The sequence below is a fragment of the Salvelinus fontinalis genome, chromosome 4 (assembly GCF_029448725.1).
Source record: "Salvelinus fontinalis isolate EN_2023a chromosome 4, ASM2944872v1, whole genome shotgun sequence".
Lineage (NCBI taxonomy): Eukaryota > Metazoa > Chordata > Actinopteri > Salmoniformes > Salmonidae > Salvelinus > Salvelinus fontinalis.
Window position 1 is genome coordinate 48423902 of NC_074668.1, and position 17557 is coordinate 48441458.

General features: G+C 42.3%; 1 protein-coding gene across 4 annotated transcripts in view; it reads left to right on the forward strand.

Moving 5' to 3' along the window:
- The window catches only part of LOC129853912 (tight junction protein ZO-2-like), a 167892-nt gene that overhangs the window by 107406 nt on the left and 42929 nt on the right, over positions 1-17557 (forward strand). Inside the window, exon 1 of one of the 4 annotated variants that reach the window (XM_055920418.1) lies at positions 9974-10138. The exons of the other annotated variants lie outside the window; for them this stretch is intronic. Coding sequence (XP_055776393.1) covers positions 10067-10138 — 72 coding nt within the window. The 5' untranslated portion in view covers positions 9974-10066. Of the gene's footprint in view, positions 1-9973; positions 10139-17557 lie in introns of those variants that run through there. 4 annotated transcript variants of the gene reach the window in all.

A 17557-nucleotide genomic window follows, 5' to 3' on the forward strand; every position in this document is an offset into this window, starting at 1 on the left:
AGTGGGCTTGTGAGAACACTGTCCGGACTCCTGTCTCATGTTTATCTCTGTTCTGTTAACTGTTATACTAGTCTAGTCCTATTCCAGCTCTGCTCTGCTTCCTGCTCTCAAATGCTGTTGGACACATTCTTTATTAATGAAGGAAAGATGATGTCTGAAATATTTACAACAGAGGAGCAGGAAAGAAGGACTTTCAATAAGACATGAGATGCAACAATCAAGAAGTTCCAACTTCCTCACAGCTTTTAAGGATAGGGATCCTTGGAATCTGTCTGGGCTGACTGGTTAAAGTGCCTGCTAAGAAGTGGTCCCAATTTAGACTGAACAATTTAGACTGAACAATTTAGACTGAACAATTTAGACTGAACAATTAACCACAGCTATCAGACCCATATAGACAAGGCCAATTCACGTGGTCACTCCAAGCCCCTCACAGTAGAATAGGATTATGTAAGGAAAATACATATATTCATGTCCATATCCAAGCTACAGTTTGGGATTTGGGAAGCTATTCAATGGTCATTTCAACTCAAGAACACTGCTCATTTTACTGTGTACTATAAGGTAATTACACATTTTATTCCCAGTCAGTTTATGGCGCTTCTGTTAGGTAAAGTGTAGTCTCTTCCTACAGAGGCTGACCTCCATTAGTCGGGGAAGAGAAACTATGTATAGTGTTTCTGTATACAGTGCATTCGGAAAGTATTCAGACCCCTTGACTCTTTCCACATTGTTACGTTACAGCCTTATTCTAAAATTGATGAGGATGAAAAAAAATGCATCCATCTACACACAATAACCCATAATGACAAAGCGAAAAAAAGGTTAGAAATGTTTGCACATTTATAAAAAATTAACAACAGAAATACCCTATTTACATAAGTATTCAGGCCCGTTGTAATGAGACTCAAAATTAAATATGGTGTTGAACGCTGAGCTGTAGTCAATGAATAGTGTTCTCACATAGGTGTTCCTTTTGTGCAGGTGTGAAAGTGCAGTGTGGAGTGCAATAGAGATTGCATCATCTGTGGATCTGTTGGGGCAGTATGCAAATTGGAGTGGGTTTAGGGTTTCTGGGATAATGGTGTTGATGTGAGCCATGACCAGCCTTTCAAAGCATTTCATGGCTAAAGACGTGAGTGCTACGGGTCGGTAGTCATTTAGGCAGGTTACCTTACTGTTCTTGGGCACAGGCACTATGGTGGTCTGCTTAAAACATGTTGGTATTAGACTCGGACAGGGAGAGGTTGAAAATGTCAGTGAAGACACTTGCCAGTTGGTCAGTGCATGCTCGCAGTACACGTCCTGGTAATCCGTGTGGCTCTCGTTAATGTTGACCCGTTTAAAGGTCTTACTCACATCGACTGCGGAGAGCATGATCACACAGTCTTCCGAAACAGCTGGTGCTCTCTTGCATGTTTCAGTGTTATTTGCCTCGAATCGAGCATAGAAGTAGTTTAGCTCGTCGTGTCACTGGGCATCTCTCTGGGCAGCTCTCGGCTGTGCTTCCCTTTGTAGTCTGTAATGGTTTGCAAGCCCTGCCACATCCGACGAGCATCAGAGCCGGTGTAGTACGATTCGATCTTAGTCCTGTATTGACCCTTTGCCTGTTTGATGATTCGACGGAGGGCATAGCAGGATTTCTTATAAGCTTCCGAGTTAGAGTCTCGCTCCTTGAAAGTGGCAACTCTACCCTTTAGCTCAGTGCATGGCTTCCATGGCTTCTGGTTGGTATGTACAGTTGAAGTCGGATGTTTACATACACCTTAGCCAAATACATTTAAACTCAGTTTTTCACAATTCCTGACATTTAATCATAGTAAAATTGCCCTGTCTTAGGTCAGTTATGATCACCACTTTATTAAAAAATGTGAAATGTCAGAATAATAGGAGAGAGAATGATTTATTTCAGCTTTTATTTATTTCATCACATTCCCAGTGGGTCAGAAGTTTACATACACTCAATTAGTATTTGGTAGCATTGCCTTTAAATTGTTCAACTTGGGTCAAACGTTTCGGGTAGCCTTCCACAAGCTTCCTACAATAATTTAGGTTAACTTTGGCCCATTCCTCCTGGCAGAGCTGGTGTAACTGAGTCAGGTTTGTAGGCCTCCTTGCTCGCACACCCTTTTTCAGTTCTGCCCACAAATTTTCTATAGGACTGAAGTCAGGGCTTTGTGATGGCCACTCCAAACATTACAATAGTCATTATGGCCAAACAGTTCTATTTTTGTTTCATCAGACCACAGCACATTTCTCCAAAAAGTACGATCTTTGTCCCCATGTGCAGTTGCAAACCGTAGTCTGGCTTTTTCATGGCGGTTTTGGAGCAGTGGCTTCTTCCTTGCTGTGCGGCCATGAATGAACAGGGAGTACAGGAGGGGACTGAGCACGCATCCCTGGGGAGCTCCAGTGTTGAGGATCAGCGTGGAAGATGTGTTGTTACCTATCCTTATCAACTGGGGCAGAGGCGAGGACAGAGTTAAAAATGTATTTGTGTGTAATATACAGTGCATTTGGAAAGTATTCAGACCCCTTGACATTTTCCACATTGTTACATGACAACCTTTTTTAGAAAATTGATAAAGTTATTTGTTTCCTTTATCATTCTACATAGACTACCCCATAACAAAGCAAAAACAGGTTTGAAGAAATTTGTGCAAATGTATAAATTTGATATCGCATTTACATAAGTATTCAGACCCTTTACGCAGTACTTTGTTGAAGCACTTATGGCAGCGATAACAGACTCGAGTCTTCTTGGGTATGACGCTACAAGCTTGGCACACCTGTATTTGGGGAGTTTCTTCCATTCTTCTCAAGCTCTGTCAGGTTGGATGGGGAGCATCGCTGCACAGAGATGTTAGATCGGGTTCAAGTCCGGACTCTGGCTGGGCCACTCAAGGACATTTAGAGACTTGTCCCGAAGCCACTCCTGCGTTGGTTTGGCTGTGTGCTTAGTGTCATTGTCCTGTTGGAAGGTGAATTATCACCCCAGTCTTAGGTCATGAGCGCTTTGGAGCAGGTTTTCATCAAGGATCTCTCTGTACTTTGCGCCGTTCATCTTTGCCTCGATCCTGGCTTGTCTCCCAGTCCCTGCCGCTGAAAAACATCCCCACAGCATGATGCTTCAACCACCAAGCTTCATTGTAGGTATGGTGCCAGGTTTCCTCCAGACGTCACGCTTGGCGTTCAGGCCAAAGAGTTCAATCTTGTTTTCATCAGACCAGAGAATCTTGTTTCTCATGGTCTGTGAGTTTTGGTTACTTTTGGCAAACTCCAAGTGGGCTGTCATGTGCCTTTTACTGAGGAGTGGCTTCAGTCTGGCCAATCTACCATAAAGGCCTGATTGGTGGAGTGCTGCAGAGACTGTTGTCATTCTGGAAGGTTCTAACATTTCCACAGAGGAACTCTGCCAGCTCTAGGAAAAGTCTTGGTGGTTCCAAACTTATTCCTTTTAAGAATGATTGATGCCACTGCGTTTATGGGGACCTTCAATGCAGCAGAAATTGGTTGATACCCTTCCCCAGATCTGTGCCTCGACACAATCCTGAATCAGAGCTCTAGGACAATTCCTTCGACCTCATGGCTTGGTTTATGCTCTGACATGCACTGTCAATTGAGGTACCTTATATAAACAGGTGTGTGCCTTTCCAAATCATGTCCACTCAATTGATTTTACTTCAAGTGGACTACAATCAAGTTGTAGAAACAGGATGCACCTGAGCTCAATTTCAAATCTAATGGCAAAGGGTCTACTTATGTAAATACGGTATTTCATTTTTTTATTTTTATATATTAACTTTTTTTTCTTCTCTTTTTCATTGTGGCATTGGTTCCCAAACTTTTTATAGGCCCGTACCCCTTCAAGCATTCAACCTCCAGCTGCGTACCCCCTCTAGCACCAGGGTCAGCGCACTCTCAAATGTTGTTTTTTTGCCATCATTGTAAGCCTGCCACACACGATACATTTAATAAACATAAGATTGAGTGTGCGTTTGTCACTTCCCATGAGCCGGGTTGTGACAAAGAGCTCTTATAGGACCCGTGCACAAATAACAATAATCAATAATTTTGCTCTTTATTTAGCCATCTTACATATAAAACCTTATTTGTTCATCAAATATTGTGAATAACTCACCACGGTTTAATGAGAAGGGTGTGCTTGAATGGATGCACATAACTCTGCAATGTTGTGTTGTATTGCAGAGAGTCTCAGTCTTAAATAATTTCCCACACACTGTCTGTGCCTGTATTTAGTTCATGCTAGTGAGGGCCGAGAATCCACTCTCACATAGGTACGTGGTTGCAAAGGGCATCGGTGTCGAAACAGCATGATTTGCCAAGGCAAGAAACTCTGAGCATAGCCCTATCCAGAAATCTGGCAGTGGCTTCTGATTCAATTCAATTTTCACATAACCGCTTGTTGCAATTTCGTTGAGGCTCTCTTGTTCAGATATCGGTACGTGGACTGGAGGCAGGGCATGAAAGGGATAACGAATCCAGTTGTTTGTGTCGTCCATTTCGGGAAAGTACCTGCGTAATTGCACACCCAGCTCACTCACATTTGACATTGTACGTAAGCTTGAGTTCATTTGCACACAAGAATCATACAATGATGTTAAGACCTGTGTTGACAGATGAAGAGCTCCAACTTCTTAATCATAGCACATTGAATATAGTTGCGGAGAGTCCCTGTAATCCTAGATTCAGATCATTCAGGCGAGAAAAACAATGTTTACTGTGGTGTCCAAAACATCTTCAAAAAATGTACCGTTTGAAAATGTGAACCACATTTTTATTAGGCGTACCTCCGACGGCATTGCGCATACCCCAGTTTGGGAATACCTGGTGTAGATTGATGAGGGAAAAAATAATTTAATACATTTTAGAATAAGGATGTTATGTAACAAAATGTGGAAAAAGTCAAGGTGTCACGCCTGCTCCCGCTCTTCCTCCCCCTGGCACTCGAGGGCGCCAGGATCCCCAGCATTACGCACTCAAGCCACCATCAGTACGCACACCTGCCTTCTGCCCGTCACACGCATCAGCGATCATTGGACTCACGTGGACTCAATTACTTGTGTTATTACCTTCCCTATATCTGTCTGTTCCCAAGCTCTGTTCCCGGCTTCGGGATTAATTGTCTCATGTCCGTGTTACCCGTGTTCCAACGCTGTTCCTGTCTTGTTTCCTTGTCTGTTCCCGAATAAATGTCTGACTCCCCGTACCTGCTTCTCCTATCCGGCGTCGGCCCTTACACAAGTGGTCTGAATAATTTCTGAATGCACTGTAGATTAGGGTTTTGTTGGTATGAGCATGTAATATCCTAATCACTTAGGAAAGTACAGTAGATTGGCCTATACTGTAGATATTTTAGTTTCAGTTTTGCATCAACTAACAGTAATTCTATTTCTGGCAAGAGATTGATTAATTTGCACTGTCCCTGTTAAATACAATTAATACATACACTGTTAGACTTTCAGAGACTAACTTTTCTTCAAACAGCAGAGAAGAAGAAGCTCTAAATCTTCAGATGCTGCAGGCGGATGTCTTATGATGCACTTTTTGGTTTCCAGTATAAATTATTTAAAGCCACCTGACTAACTGTAGGCTATGATGATGTGTCATCCATTTTAGAGATGGGAGAAGTGACTCAAACTTGATGACAGCGGTCTAGTTCAGGTCTTGCTTATAGCAAGTCTATGAATGCTTTAAGCAAGTCTTATGGAGCATTTAGCATAAGAGACAATAGAAAAGGTGGTTCAGAGAAAGTGAGCTAGACCATTTCTCTGGCTTGCATAGTTGGAGAATATCAAGGTTTAACTCTATGAAGAAAGACATGCACTCACACACAAACACAGATGGCCTTAAGCTTTATTCGGATGGGATTAGTTTTACTGTTTGGGTAATGTAATTATGTGTACTGATGGCGCAAAAGCCATGACAGGGAGACATAGTGGAGTCCACCGAGAGGCTCTTGCTGCCAAGGGAATGCCTGACAGCTTGAAAGACGTTTTGGATACGACAGTGAAAATGGTTCTTATGACTTCTTATGGGCAGGTGGGATGCTACCTTCCCACCTGGCCAACATCCAGTGAAATTGCAGAGCGCCAAATTCAAACTACAGTATTATAAATATTTAACTTTCATAAAATCACAAGTGTAATACATCAAAATAAAGCTTAACTTCTTGTTAATCCAGCCGCCGTGTCAGATTTCAAAAAGGCTTTACGGCGAAAGCAAACCATGCGATTATCTGAGGACAGCGCCCCGCATACAAACACATGAAAAACATATTTCAACCAGGCAGGTGCGACACGAAAGTCAGAAATAGCGATATCAAAAATGCCTTACCTTTGATGATCTTCTTCTGTTGGCACTCCAAAAGGTCCCAGTTACATCACAAATGGTCCTTTTGTTCAATAATGTCCATCTTTACATCCATAAAAACTCAGTTTAGCTGGCGCGCTTCAGTCAATTATCCACCCAGTTTCCCTCCATCAAAATGCATACAAAATGAATCCCAAACGTTACTAATAAACTTTTCCAAACAAGTCAAACAACGTTTATAATCAAACCTTAGGTACCCTAATAAGTAAATAACCGATCAAATTTAAGACGGAGAATCGTTATCGTCTTTACCGGAGAAAAATACCAAAGAACGCGCTCTCTTCCACGCACTTGGAAACACTACAGCCAAAATGGGAGCCACTTAGAAAAACTACAATTTCTGGCTAATTTTTCCAAAAACCAGCCTGAAACTCTTTCTAAAGACTGTTGTCATCTAGTGGAAACACTAGGAACTGCAATCTGGGAGGACTTGGCCTTATAATAAAAGTGATAGCCATTGAAAATAGGGGTAGGCGGAATCTTCTTTTGGGGGGGGGGGGGGGGGGTGATTTGTCCTCGGGGTTTCGCCTGCCATATCAGTTCTGTTATACTCACAGACATAATTTTGACAGTTGTAGAAACTTTAGAGTGTTTTCTATCCAAATCTATCAATTATATGCATATCCTAGCTTCTGTGCAGGCAGTTTCCTTTGGGCACGCTTTTCATCCGGACGTCAAAATACTGCCCCCTACCCAAGAGAGGTTAACTTTAAAGCAAGGCCCCTGAACTCTCGTGTATTTTCTGCATTATGCAATGACATGGGCAGCGACCATGTAACGCTTTTAGACATACAGAGGTACGCTGGTTATCAAGGGGCAAAATATTGACACGTTTTTTGAATTGAGAGACGAGCTTAACCTTTTCGTTACTGACCTTTTTCACTTGTCTGACTGCTTGCATGATGAGGAGTTTCTCAAACAACTGGCCAATCTTAGTGATGTTTTTTCTCGCCTGAATGATCTGAATCTAGGATTACAGGGACTCTCCGCAACTATATTCATTGTGTGGGACAAAAAATTGAGGCTATGATTAAGAAGTTGGAGCTCTTCTCTGTCTGCATTAACAAGGACAACACACAGGTCTTTCCATCATTGTATGATTTTGTGTGCAAATGAACAAGCTTACGGACAATGTCAAATGTGATATAGCGAAGCACCTGAGTGAGTTGGGTGCGCAATTACGCAGGTACTTACCCGAAATGGATGACACAAACAACTGGATTCGTTATCCCTTTCATGCCCTGCCTCCAGTCCACTTACAGATATCTGAACAAGAGAGCCTCATTGAAATTGAAACAATCGGTTATGTGATAATTTAATTTAATCAGAAGCCACTGCCAGATTTCTGGATTGGGCTGTGCTCAGAGTTTCCTGCATTGGCAAATCATGCTGTTAAGATACTGATGCCCTTTGCAACCACATACCTATGTGAGAGTGGATTCTCGGCCCTCACTAGCATGAACTAAATACAGGCACAGACTGTTTGTGGGAAATTATTTAAGACGGAGACTCTCTCCAGTACAAACCAACATTGCAGAGTTATGTGCATCCTTTCAAGCACACCCTTCTCACTAACCTGTGGTGAGTTATTCACAATTGTTGATGAACAAATAAGGTTTTATATGTAAGATGGCTAAATAATAATAATAATAATATTATTTGTGCCCTGGTCCTATAAGAGTTTGTCATTTCCCACGAGCCGGGTTGTGACAAACTCACACGCATTCTTATGTGAAATAAATGTATCATATAGTGTGTGTGTGGGGCAGGCTTACAATGATGGCAAAAAACAACATTTGAGAGTGCGCTGACCCTGGTGCTAGAGGGAGTACGCAGCTGGAGGTTGAATGTTTGAAGGGGTACGGGACTATAAAAGTTTGGGAACCACTGCTCTACACTATATTTGCTTATTTTGTCACAAACTGAAAATAGGCAAACTATTAGATTTGAGCAACCAGGAAATGGCGGACTGATTTCTGCATAGTGCATCTTTAATGAAACTCCAGCGATAAATGTAGGTAATAGATCGCAAAGCAGGGCATCCCCAATTCCCCACTGAGCTAAACTTTTTGCAAATGGCTGGTTCATTTTCTCATAACACATCTCAACTGCAGTGTGTTTTTCAGCAGCTCACATCAGCAGGATTGGGAGATTTTTCATTAGCAGAGACATCTACCGTGGATCGCTAAAATAAAGATTATGATCACACTTCCTCAATTTAAATATTATGGGGACACCTACACATTTGGCAGCCAAGCACAAGTAATCAGTGTAGCTTATTACTGTCTAGACATGATGTTGAATATTTTTACACCTAGAATAAAAACCTCCAGGTTTCTGTCACTAAAAGTCCTTTAAAAAAAAAAGAAAGTTTGGAAAAACGATTCCCTTGCGAATCATTTCCTGGAAACACACATGCTGGGGAAATAATTACATAACCAACATCTCTAGTAATACGAATGCCGTTCGAATTTGGCTTATGTCTCTTTAATCCCAGAGTAATTTTTTTCCAGGTCACCCCTAACCTTCTGTCTAGAGATCCGGACAATAAAACACAAAATCAACAAATGCACACACACATGCAGTGCGCACAGACACACACAAACACACAATCAGTACGCATAGACACACACACACACACACACATACAGTATGCATTCACACACATGATCTCTATGTGCGTGAGATTTAATTCCTGGTAAGCATTAGTCGTCCCATACCGTGTGGATCAGAAAGGAATATAATTAAAACCCTGTTTATATTATCGTACCCACAGACCCGTACCATACTCTGCTTATGTAACAGTATAACTAGCATCAATGTAACAGTATAACTTTAGTACGTCCCCTCGCCCCGACCTCGGGCGCGAACCAGGGACCCTCTGCACACATCAACAACTGACACCCACGAAGCGTCGTTACCCATCGCTTACCCAAAAGCCGCGGCTCTTGCAGAGCAAGGTGCAACACTACTTCTAGGTTTCAGAGCAAGTGACGTAACTGATTGAAACGCTAGTAGCGCGTACCCGCTAACTAGCTAGCCATTTCACATCCGTTACACTTGCTCTGATAGCTACTAGTTCTATGGTGGATGCAACTAATTCAACCGATTTCATACTAGATCCAGTCTCTCTCTCTAACGCTCCCGCTCTCTCTCCCCCTCTCTCTCTGTTACAGTGTAATTATGTTTTATTCAGCTGTCAGCTCAGTGTTGATCAGATGAGAGGAGATGAGTTGTAGAGGGTTGGGTTAGCTTGCCCCTAATTTCATTATACTGTGCTTTGCTACCTGCGGGTTTTCTACTGTCACTGTTTTAGTCATGAATATTGGTATCTGACACTGCACAATGAAGTGTTTGATATTCACCACATTACTGGGTGCTGATATTTGTGTGTGTGTGTGTGTGTGTGTGTGTGTGTGTGTGTGTGTGTGTGTGTGTGTGTGTGTGTGTGTGTGTGTGTGTGTGTGTGTGTGTGTGTGTGGTGTTGTATTAGGATTACATAAGCCTGGAGGAAGCCGGTGAATTGGGGGGGGAGCGAGCAAGAGAGAGACAGAGTAGGGAGGGAGAAGAGAATGTGGAGGGAGGGAGAGCAGACGGATGGGAGACCCTGGCGCCCTGACTCCCATTCCGACCGCCGACCGCTCGGCTGGTGTCGTGTAGCGAGGCGAATGACATGTCGACAGCTCTCCGCAGGAAGTGGGTGCGTGCAGTGTGCGTGCTCAGGACTCTGCGAGCAGGAGGAAGCGTGAGTTGTGTTTATTTTTAGTTCCCCCTGGGCCGACTAATCCGTCCTGCCACTCCGGCTTAATGGGATTGGAGGTCGGCTGACTTCAGTAGGCATTGGACTGTAGGACCATAGGGCTGCTCTGTGGGCTCACTGGGTTGTCTGCTGTACCCCAACCAAACCAGCCTGTGCTGCTCTGGGCCAGGCTTGGCTACTGGGTACTGTGTTGGTGCCATACAAACAGAATGTTGAGCCAAACAGGGCTCGAGCTTAGCTTAGCTGAGCTGAGCCATGGATAAGAAGCGTTCAGCGGGTCGAGATTGCGGGAGATGAGATGAGCCATGAATTTGGACTGCCTGAAGTTGGACTGGTGTTCAGGGGCCCGAGGGGGTCCATGGCTGCGCCACACGGAGGAGGACCAGGGTGGAGGTGGTGGGGGCCGGGGAAAGAGGAGAGCAGCAGGAGGGCCAGGTGGAGGTCAACCCAGGCTGGAGGTGCCTCTCCTAGGAGGACCCTGGCTCAACTCGGAGGAACTAAGGAGCAGCGTGGTGGTGCTCTACGCTCCCGCTGGGAACACATGCTTCCTCCGACTGGTACTGGAGACAGATAGAGAGAGAGAGAGCCAGAGAGAGAGACCCTCTGCCCTTGCCGCTGATCATCCACCTCCCCAAAAGGATAAACTATCTAGCTCTGATCCCTTGAGGAAAGATCTCACCCTGCTCTCTGCTTCCCCCTTAGAGCTCCCTGGCTTTCTGGCATGTGTTTGACTAGATGTTTGTTTGTAGACTAACGTAGTTAAGTTTGGTTGTAGAACCGAGTGTTAAAACTATGTTAAGTGAAGTTCTGTTAAGTTGTGTTTCTGGAACATTTATACTGTGGTAGCTAGCTGAACTCAGTATTACAACTTGGTTATTTAGCTGCAGAGAGACACTGTACTGTTGCACAGTTCCTCATGGCAATTCTAGTAAATCACAATTGCTACATTTTGATCCAATAGGAAATTGCTCGAGCCAAGAACTCTATTTGCCAAGTGCATAATACAGGGGTGAAAAACTGTGCTGCTCCAATAGGCAATTGCTCTGGCTGAGAAATGCTTTTCACTGCTCTTCATTTGAGAGGCGAAGAAACTGTTGATGAATGATGTTGACTCATACTCCCTTATTGGTGCTAGTACTCAGTCAGTGTGTGTGTGTAATGAAAAAGCTCTCCTGCTCCATCTCTCATGCTAGCAAAGTGTGAGAGAGAGGATAGAGTGTGTTTTTGCATCAGTTGGAGGTCGGTAGCATTTAGCTGTGTGATTTGCACGGCAGTCAGTCTGTGGGTGGGTGGGTTGTGGGGAACAGTTATTTCCGGGTGGGTAGGGGGGTGTGGTGCCAGTGCAGTCCCTCCTGTGGGTTGAGTAGGTGTGTTCTACACTACATCCAGCTCTCTGGAACAGATAGGAGCCAATACAGATGGGTCCTGATGCTGTTCACACAAGAGAGAGGAGTTTACAGAGAGGATAGTACTAAAGGTTGCAGGATAGCTATGCATCTGTGGCTATTGATCAATTTGCGTCCGTGTGTTTTTGTGTGTTCTGCATGTGTGTCTGTCTGCACATTGTCATCGCAGGTATATAATTCTGTCAGATCAGTGTGTGTGTGTGTGTGTGTGTGTGCGCAGGTGAATAGCATTGACTTCCGAGGCATCGTGAGAAAAGAGGCTGTTCTGTTCCTGTTGGAGATTCCTAAAGGAGAGGACGTGTGTGTGTGTTTGTTAGGGATGGGTATTTGACATTTCTTGACTGTTTGAGTACTTGCATAAAAAAAAATGTAAAAAGCTATTTTTAGAACACAAGGCCCACACTGGAAATGTTTTTCTTCGTGTATCTATATGCCAACAGTGCGCAACGATGCCTAATTTATCATAACCATTACAGATAATGAATCCTAATTGCTAAATTGCCCCATATACAGTACCAGTCAAAAGTTTGGACACACCAACACATTCAAGGGTTTTTCTTTATTTTGACAATTTTCTACATTGTAGAATAATAGTGAAGACATCAAAACTATGAAAAAACACATGGAATCATGTAGTAACCAAAAAAGTGTTAAACAACTCAAAATGTATTTTAGAATCTTCAAAGTAGCCACCCTTTGCCTTGACAGGTTTGCGCACTCTTGGCATTCTCTCAACCAGCTTCACCTGGAATGCTTTTCCAAAAGTCTTGAACTAGTTCCCACATATGATGAGCACTTGATGGCTGTTTTTCCTTCACTCTGCTGGTCACACTCATCCCAGACCATCTCAAATTGGGTTGAGGTCAGGTGATTGTGGAGGCCTGGTCATCTGATACAGCACTCCATCACTCTCTTTCTTGGTCAAATAGCCCTTACACAGCCTGGATGTGTGTTGGGTCATTGTCCTGTTGCAATACAAATGATAGTCCCACTTAGTGCAAACCAGATGGGATGGTGTTTTACTGCAGAATGCTGTGGTAGCCATGCTGGTTAAGTGTACCTTGAATTCTAAATAAATCACTTAGTGTCACCAGCAAAGCACCATCACACCACCCCCTTGCTTCACGGTGGGAACCACACATGCGGAGATCATCCGTTCACCAACTCACAAAGACACCGCGGTTGGAACCAAAAATCTAAAATTTGCACTCATCAGACCAAAGGACAGATTTCCACCGGTCTAATGTACATTGCTCGTGTTTCTTGGCCCAAGCAAGTCTCTTTTTTTATTATTGCTGTCCTTTAGTAGTGGTTTATTTTCAGCAATTCGACCATAAAGGCCTGATTTACACAGTCTCCTCTGAACAGTTGATGTTGAGATGTGTCTCCTACTTGAACTCTGAAGCATTTATTTGGGCTGCAATTTCTGATGCTGGTAACTCTAATGAATCCTCTGCAGCAGAGGTAACTCTGGGTCTTCCTTTCCTGTGGCGGTCCTCATGAGAGCCAGTTTCATCATAGCTCTTGAGTCATTTTGCAACTGCACTTGAAAAAAAATCAAAGTTCTTGACATTTTCCGCATCGACTGACCTTCATGTCTTAAAATAATGATGGACTTTCGTTTCCCTTTGCTTATTTGAGCTGTTCTTGTCATAATATGGACTTGGTCTTTTACCAAATAGGGCTATCTTCTGTATACCACCCCTACCTTGTCACAACCCAACTGATTGGCTCAGACGCATTATGAATGAAACAAATTCCACAAATTATCTTTTAACAAGGCACACCTTTTAATTGAAATCCATTCCAGGTGACTCTCATTAAGCTGGTTGAGAGAATGCCAAGAGTGTGCAAAGCTGTCATCAAGGCAAAGGGAGGCTACTTTGAAGAATCTCAAATATAAGATTTTTTGGGGTTACTACTAGAGGTCGACCGATTATGATTTTTCAACGCCGATACCGATTATTGGAGGACATAAAAAGCCGATACCGATTTAATCTGCCGTTTTTTAAATATTTTTATATATATATATATATATATATCTCATACACACACTTTTGTAATAATGACAATTGCAACAATACTGAAAACACTTTTATTTTAACTTAATATAATACATAAATAAAATAAATTTAGTCTCAAATAACATGAGAACATATGTTAAAACGAACTACCAGCTTTCATGGGTCTTCAATATTCCCAGTTAAGAAGTTTTGGGTTGTAGAGCAGAAAGCAGAGCTTGTCTGCATGGTCCCCTGTCAGTCTGCTCCTCCGCGAAACACAGACCTTATTTGAAGTAGATCAAGACATTCTCTATGGAAGACATGAACGGTAAAATAACGATGGAACCCCTTTCAAGTTCAGCCGCAAGTTATTACAGGAATTATAACGCGTAGACTATTTCTCTCTAAACCATATACTTTTGACTAATCCGGAAACTATCCCCTCGAAAACAAAACGTTTATTCCGTTCCGTATTTTATCTAACGGGTGGCATCCATGAGTCTAAATATTCCTGTTACATTGCACAACCTTCAATGTTATGTCATAATTACGTAAAATTCTGTCAAATTAGTTCGCAAGAGCCAGGCGGCGCAAACTGTTGCAAATAGCCTGACTCTGCGTGCAATGAACGCAAGAGAAATTACACAATTTCACCTGGTTAATATTGCCTCCTAACCGGGATTTCTTTTAGCCTAATATGCAGGTTTAAAAATATATACTTGTGTATTGCTTTTAAGAAAGGCATTGATGTTTATGGTTAAGTACACATTGGAGCAATGACAGTCATTGATTGATTGTTTTTTATAAGATAAGTTTAATGCTAACTAGCAATTTACCTTAGCTTACGCATTTGCGTAACAGGCAGGCTCCTCGTGGAGTGCAATGTAATCAGGTGTTAGAGCATTGGACTAATTAACTGTAAGGTTGCAAGATTGGATCCCCCGAGCTGACAAGGTTAAAAATCTGTCGTTCTGCCTCGTTCCTAGGCCGTCATTGAAAATAAGAATGTGTTCTTAACTGACTTGCCTAGTTAAATAAAGATTAAATTAGGGTGTAAAAAAAATATAAAAAAAAATAAAAAAAATAAAAATCGGCAAATCGGCGCCCAAAATAGCGATTTCCGATTGTTATGAAAACTTGAAATCGGCCCCGATTTATCGGCCATTCCGATTAATCGGTCGGCCTCTAGTTACTACATGATTCCATATTTGTTATTTCATAATTTGGATGTCTTCACTATTATTCTACATTGTAGATAATAGTCAAAATAAAGAAAAAACCCTGGAATAAGAAGGTGTCAACTTTTGACTGGTACTATATATTCAGAAAACAAAAGTGCCATTTAAGATGAATTTATTGAAACTATAATGTTTTGTTAATTTAGCAGACAAGACGCTCTTATTTTCCAAGCCCTTATCACAGTCAAGACACACTTTTTTTCTAGTCAAAAGCATGATCTAATATATAAGAATAAAATATAACAGAATAATGCCAAGTAATACGCATCTCGCATCTGGAACAGTTATTCTGTAAATGAGAACGTGTTTTCAGTCAACTTACCTGGTAAAATAACAGATAAATAAAATTTGAAACGGGGCTCAAGTTGAAAGACAATTTGTTCAGGGTTACAAACCAAATCTCCCTCCGGTTCGATATACAAACGTTGTTTATTCTGCCTGCTCTTTGGAATTTTCTAAATGGATGAACAATTCCACATTGAACACTGCATGGGGATGAATTATGGCCACAACATATTTGGGGAGTAGGCCGAGGCTTAATGATTCTGATGAAAATACACTCGGTCTTTATCTAATGTTTTTGCATATTTTCAGTGTGGAACCTTGCCATATTTAGGGGGGTTATAGCCTAGGCCAGGGCTGTTCCTGGAGACCCTGTTACTGGAGACCTGCCATCCTGTATTTTTTGGACTCGCACCCTAATCTAGCAGACCGTATTTGAATAATTAGCTGGTTTATAAGCTGAACCAGGTTAGGTACAACTGGCGTTGGAGCAAAAACCTACAGCTCTCCAGGAACAGGGTTGGAGACCCCTGGCCTAGGTTAACCAATTCTAAGTGGCACTAGCAGTTTGCAACGAATGTGCGTCACTAGTTACCACAGGCACAAAGTCATAAACCTCTCCAATTTCTAAAATGGGTCTTCTTCAAATCTGATTTTAAACATTTAACCACACTGCTAACATTATGCATAACCCTAAACTTAAATTAAGACCAAAAAGCTCATGTTTGTTTTCAGGATTTTTTTTCTAAATAATGCCAAATCTGACTTTGTAAATGCGGTTACTAGTGACAACTGCAAAGTAGCCTAAACGGAAATTAGACTGGATGCAATTATTCCAAAACTGCAGCTCATTGTTGGAACACATATTTCCCTACTTCAGTCAACCAGCCATTTTGAATTTGTGATAAAACTGTTGTCATTTTGCAAGGAATGAAGCTTGTGTTTGAGGGAGTTGTCGAGATGCGATTTGAATGAGTGAGACAGAAGGGAAAGGGAATTTGGGGAGAAGAACTGTTTGATACTAGGCTTGGTTTAATTTTTGGACCAATACAATGTGAATTGATTTATTTTTTGTTGTGGCCTGCAAATGCACATGCAATTGTAGGAAAGTAGCTTGAAAACTGCAACATTTACATCCAGCCATGCACTGCTGAAGTCATAGTCAAACTCCTATGCTATGTTTGTCTCACTCGAGTTGTGTTCTGATTATTATTATTTTTTTACCTTTATTTAACTAGGCAAGTCAGTTATGAGAGGGTCCCTGATTTAATTTGCTATCACAAAAGGGCTCCCTGTTCCCAAAAAGTTTGAGAACCCCTGCTCTTTGTTGTGAGCTGAGCTGGGGGACTCTGGGGAGAAGCAGAGAACCATGAAGAGCAGCAGAGGTGTGACTGACTGTCTGTCACTTCAGGGCCTAGCTGCTCTCTCATAGCTACTAGTCCATATGTGCCCTGTATAACACCAGTATGGTATACAGTACCATGCTTAAAGGGGCAATCTGCAATTGCTACTTCCATTTTTGGACTTGTTTTGAATGTGGTCTATGGGCGAGGAGAGACTGCATTGCATACGCTTCTTCTCACATAGCCACCAACCAATAATTGGTGTGCATGAACAAACTGTGGTCAATAGAGAGCAGTTGGGATTTCACAGCATTGTAAAAGCCAACTGACTGAAACATAAAAATATGTTGTTGTTTTTACCTGGTCCAACTCAGACTGTGGAGGTTAGTTCCCACGCCCTCAGAAGACAGGCTCTATATCCCAGGGTCAGCGAGGACGATGTGCGAGTTCCTTAGGGCTGCACGATTAATCAAATGTTTATCTAAATTGTGATATTGACATGCACAATATCCATATCGCAAAAGGAAGCGATATTTTTGAAACGCCACCTAGCCGTCTCTAACACCCATTTTCTTTACTTTTGATTTGTTGCTCGAGTTGACGGAGTTCACTCACCGTCTCTTCTCTTTTGGCCGCTTCCCAATCCCACACACACCAAGCCCCACCCCCTGTCACTCAAGCAGGCCGTTCCTCCGTATGCTTGAGATTCACTCAGCGTGCATTGACCAAACAGCATTCAGTCAACAGATTTTTCCAAAAAAGAACGGCACAGCTTTCCACTTTGCTTCTTAATATAATTCCAAATGTTTTCTATATAATACTATTTGTGTAACTTTCTCTCTGAAAAATGCTAGTTTGTTGGTCTTAGCAAGCTGCAAATATGCATAAAAAAATGGTGTTAGGCGCTAATGCTAATCGCTAGCTAGCTGATTATCTAAATTCACTGAGATATGGCAAATCATGCTAGCAAACTTTTTCTCTAATACAGGCCGGTACCAGTGGTGGAGTATATCAGCATTGTTTGTGCAGCAGTGCCTTCAGAAAGTAGTCACACGCCTGAATTTAAAATGGATTACATTAAGATTTTGTTTCACTGGCCCGCACACAATATCCCATAATGTTAAAGTGGAAT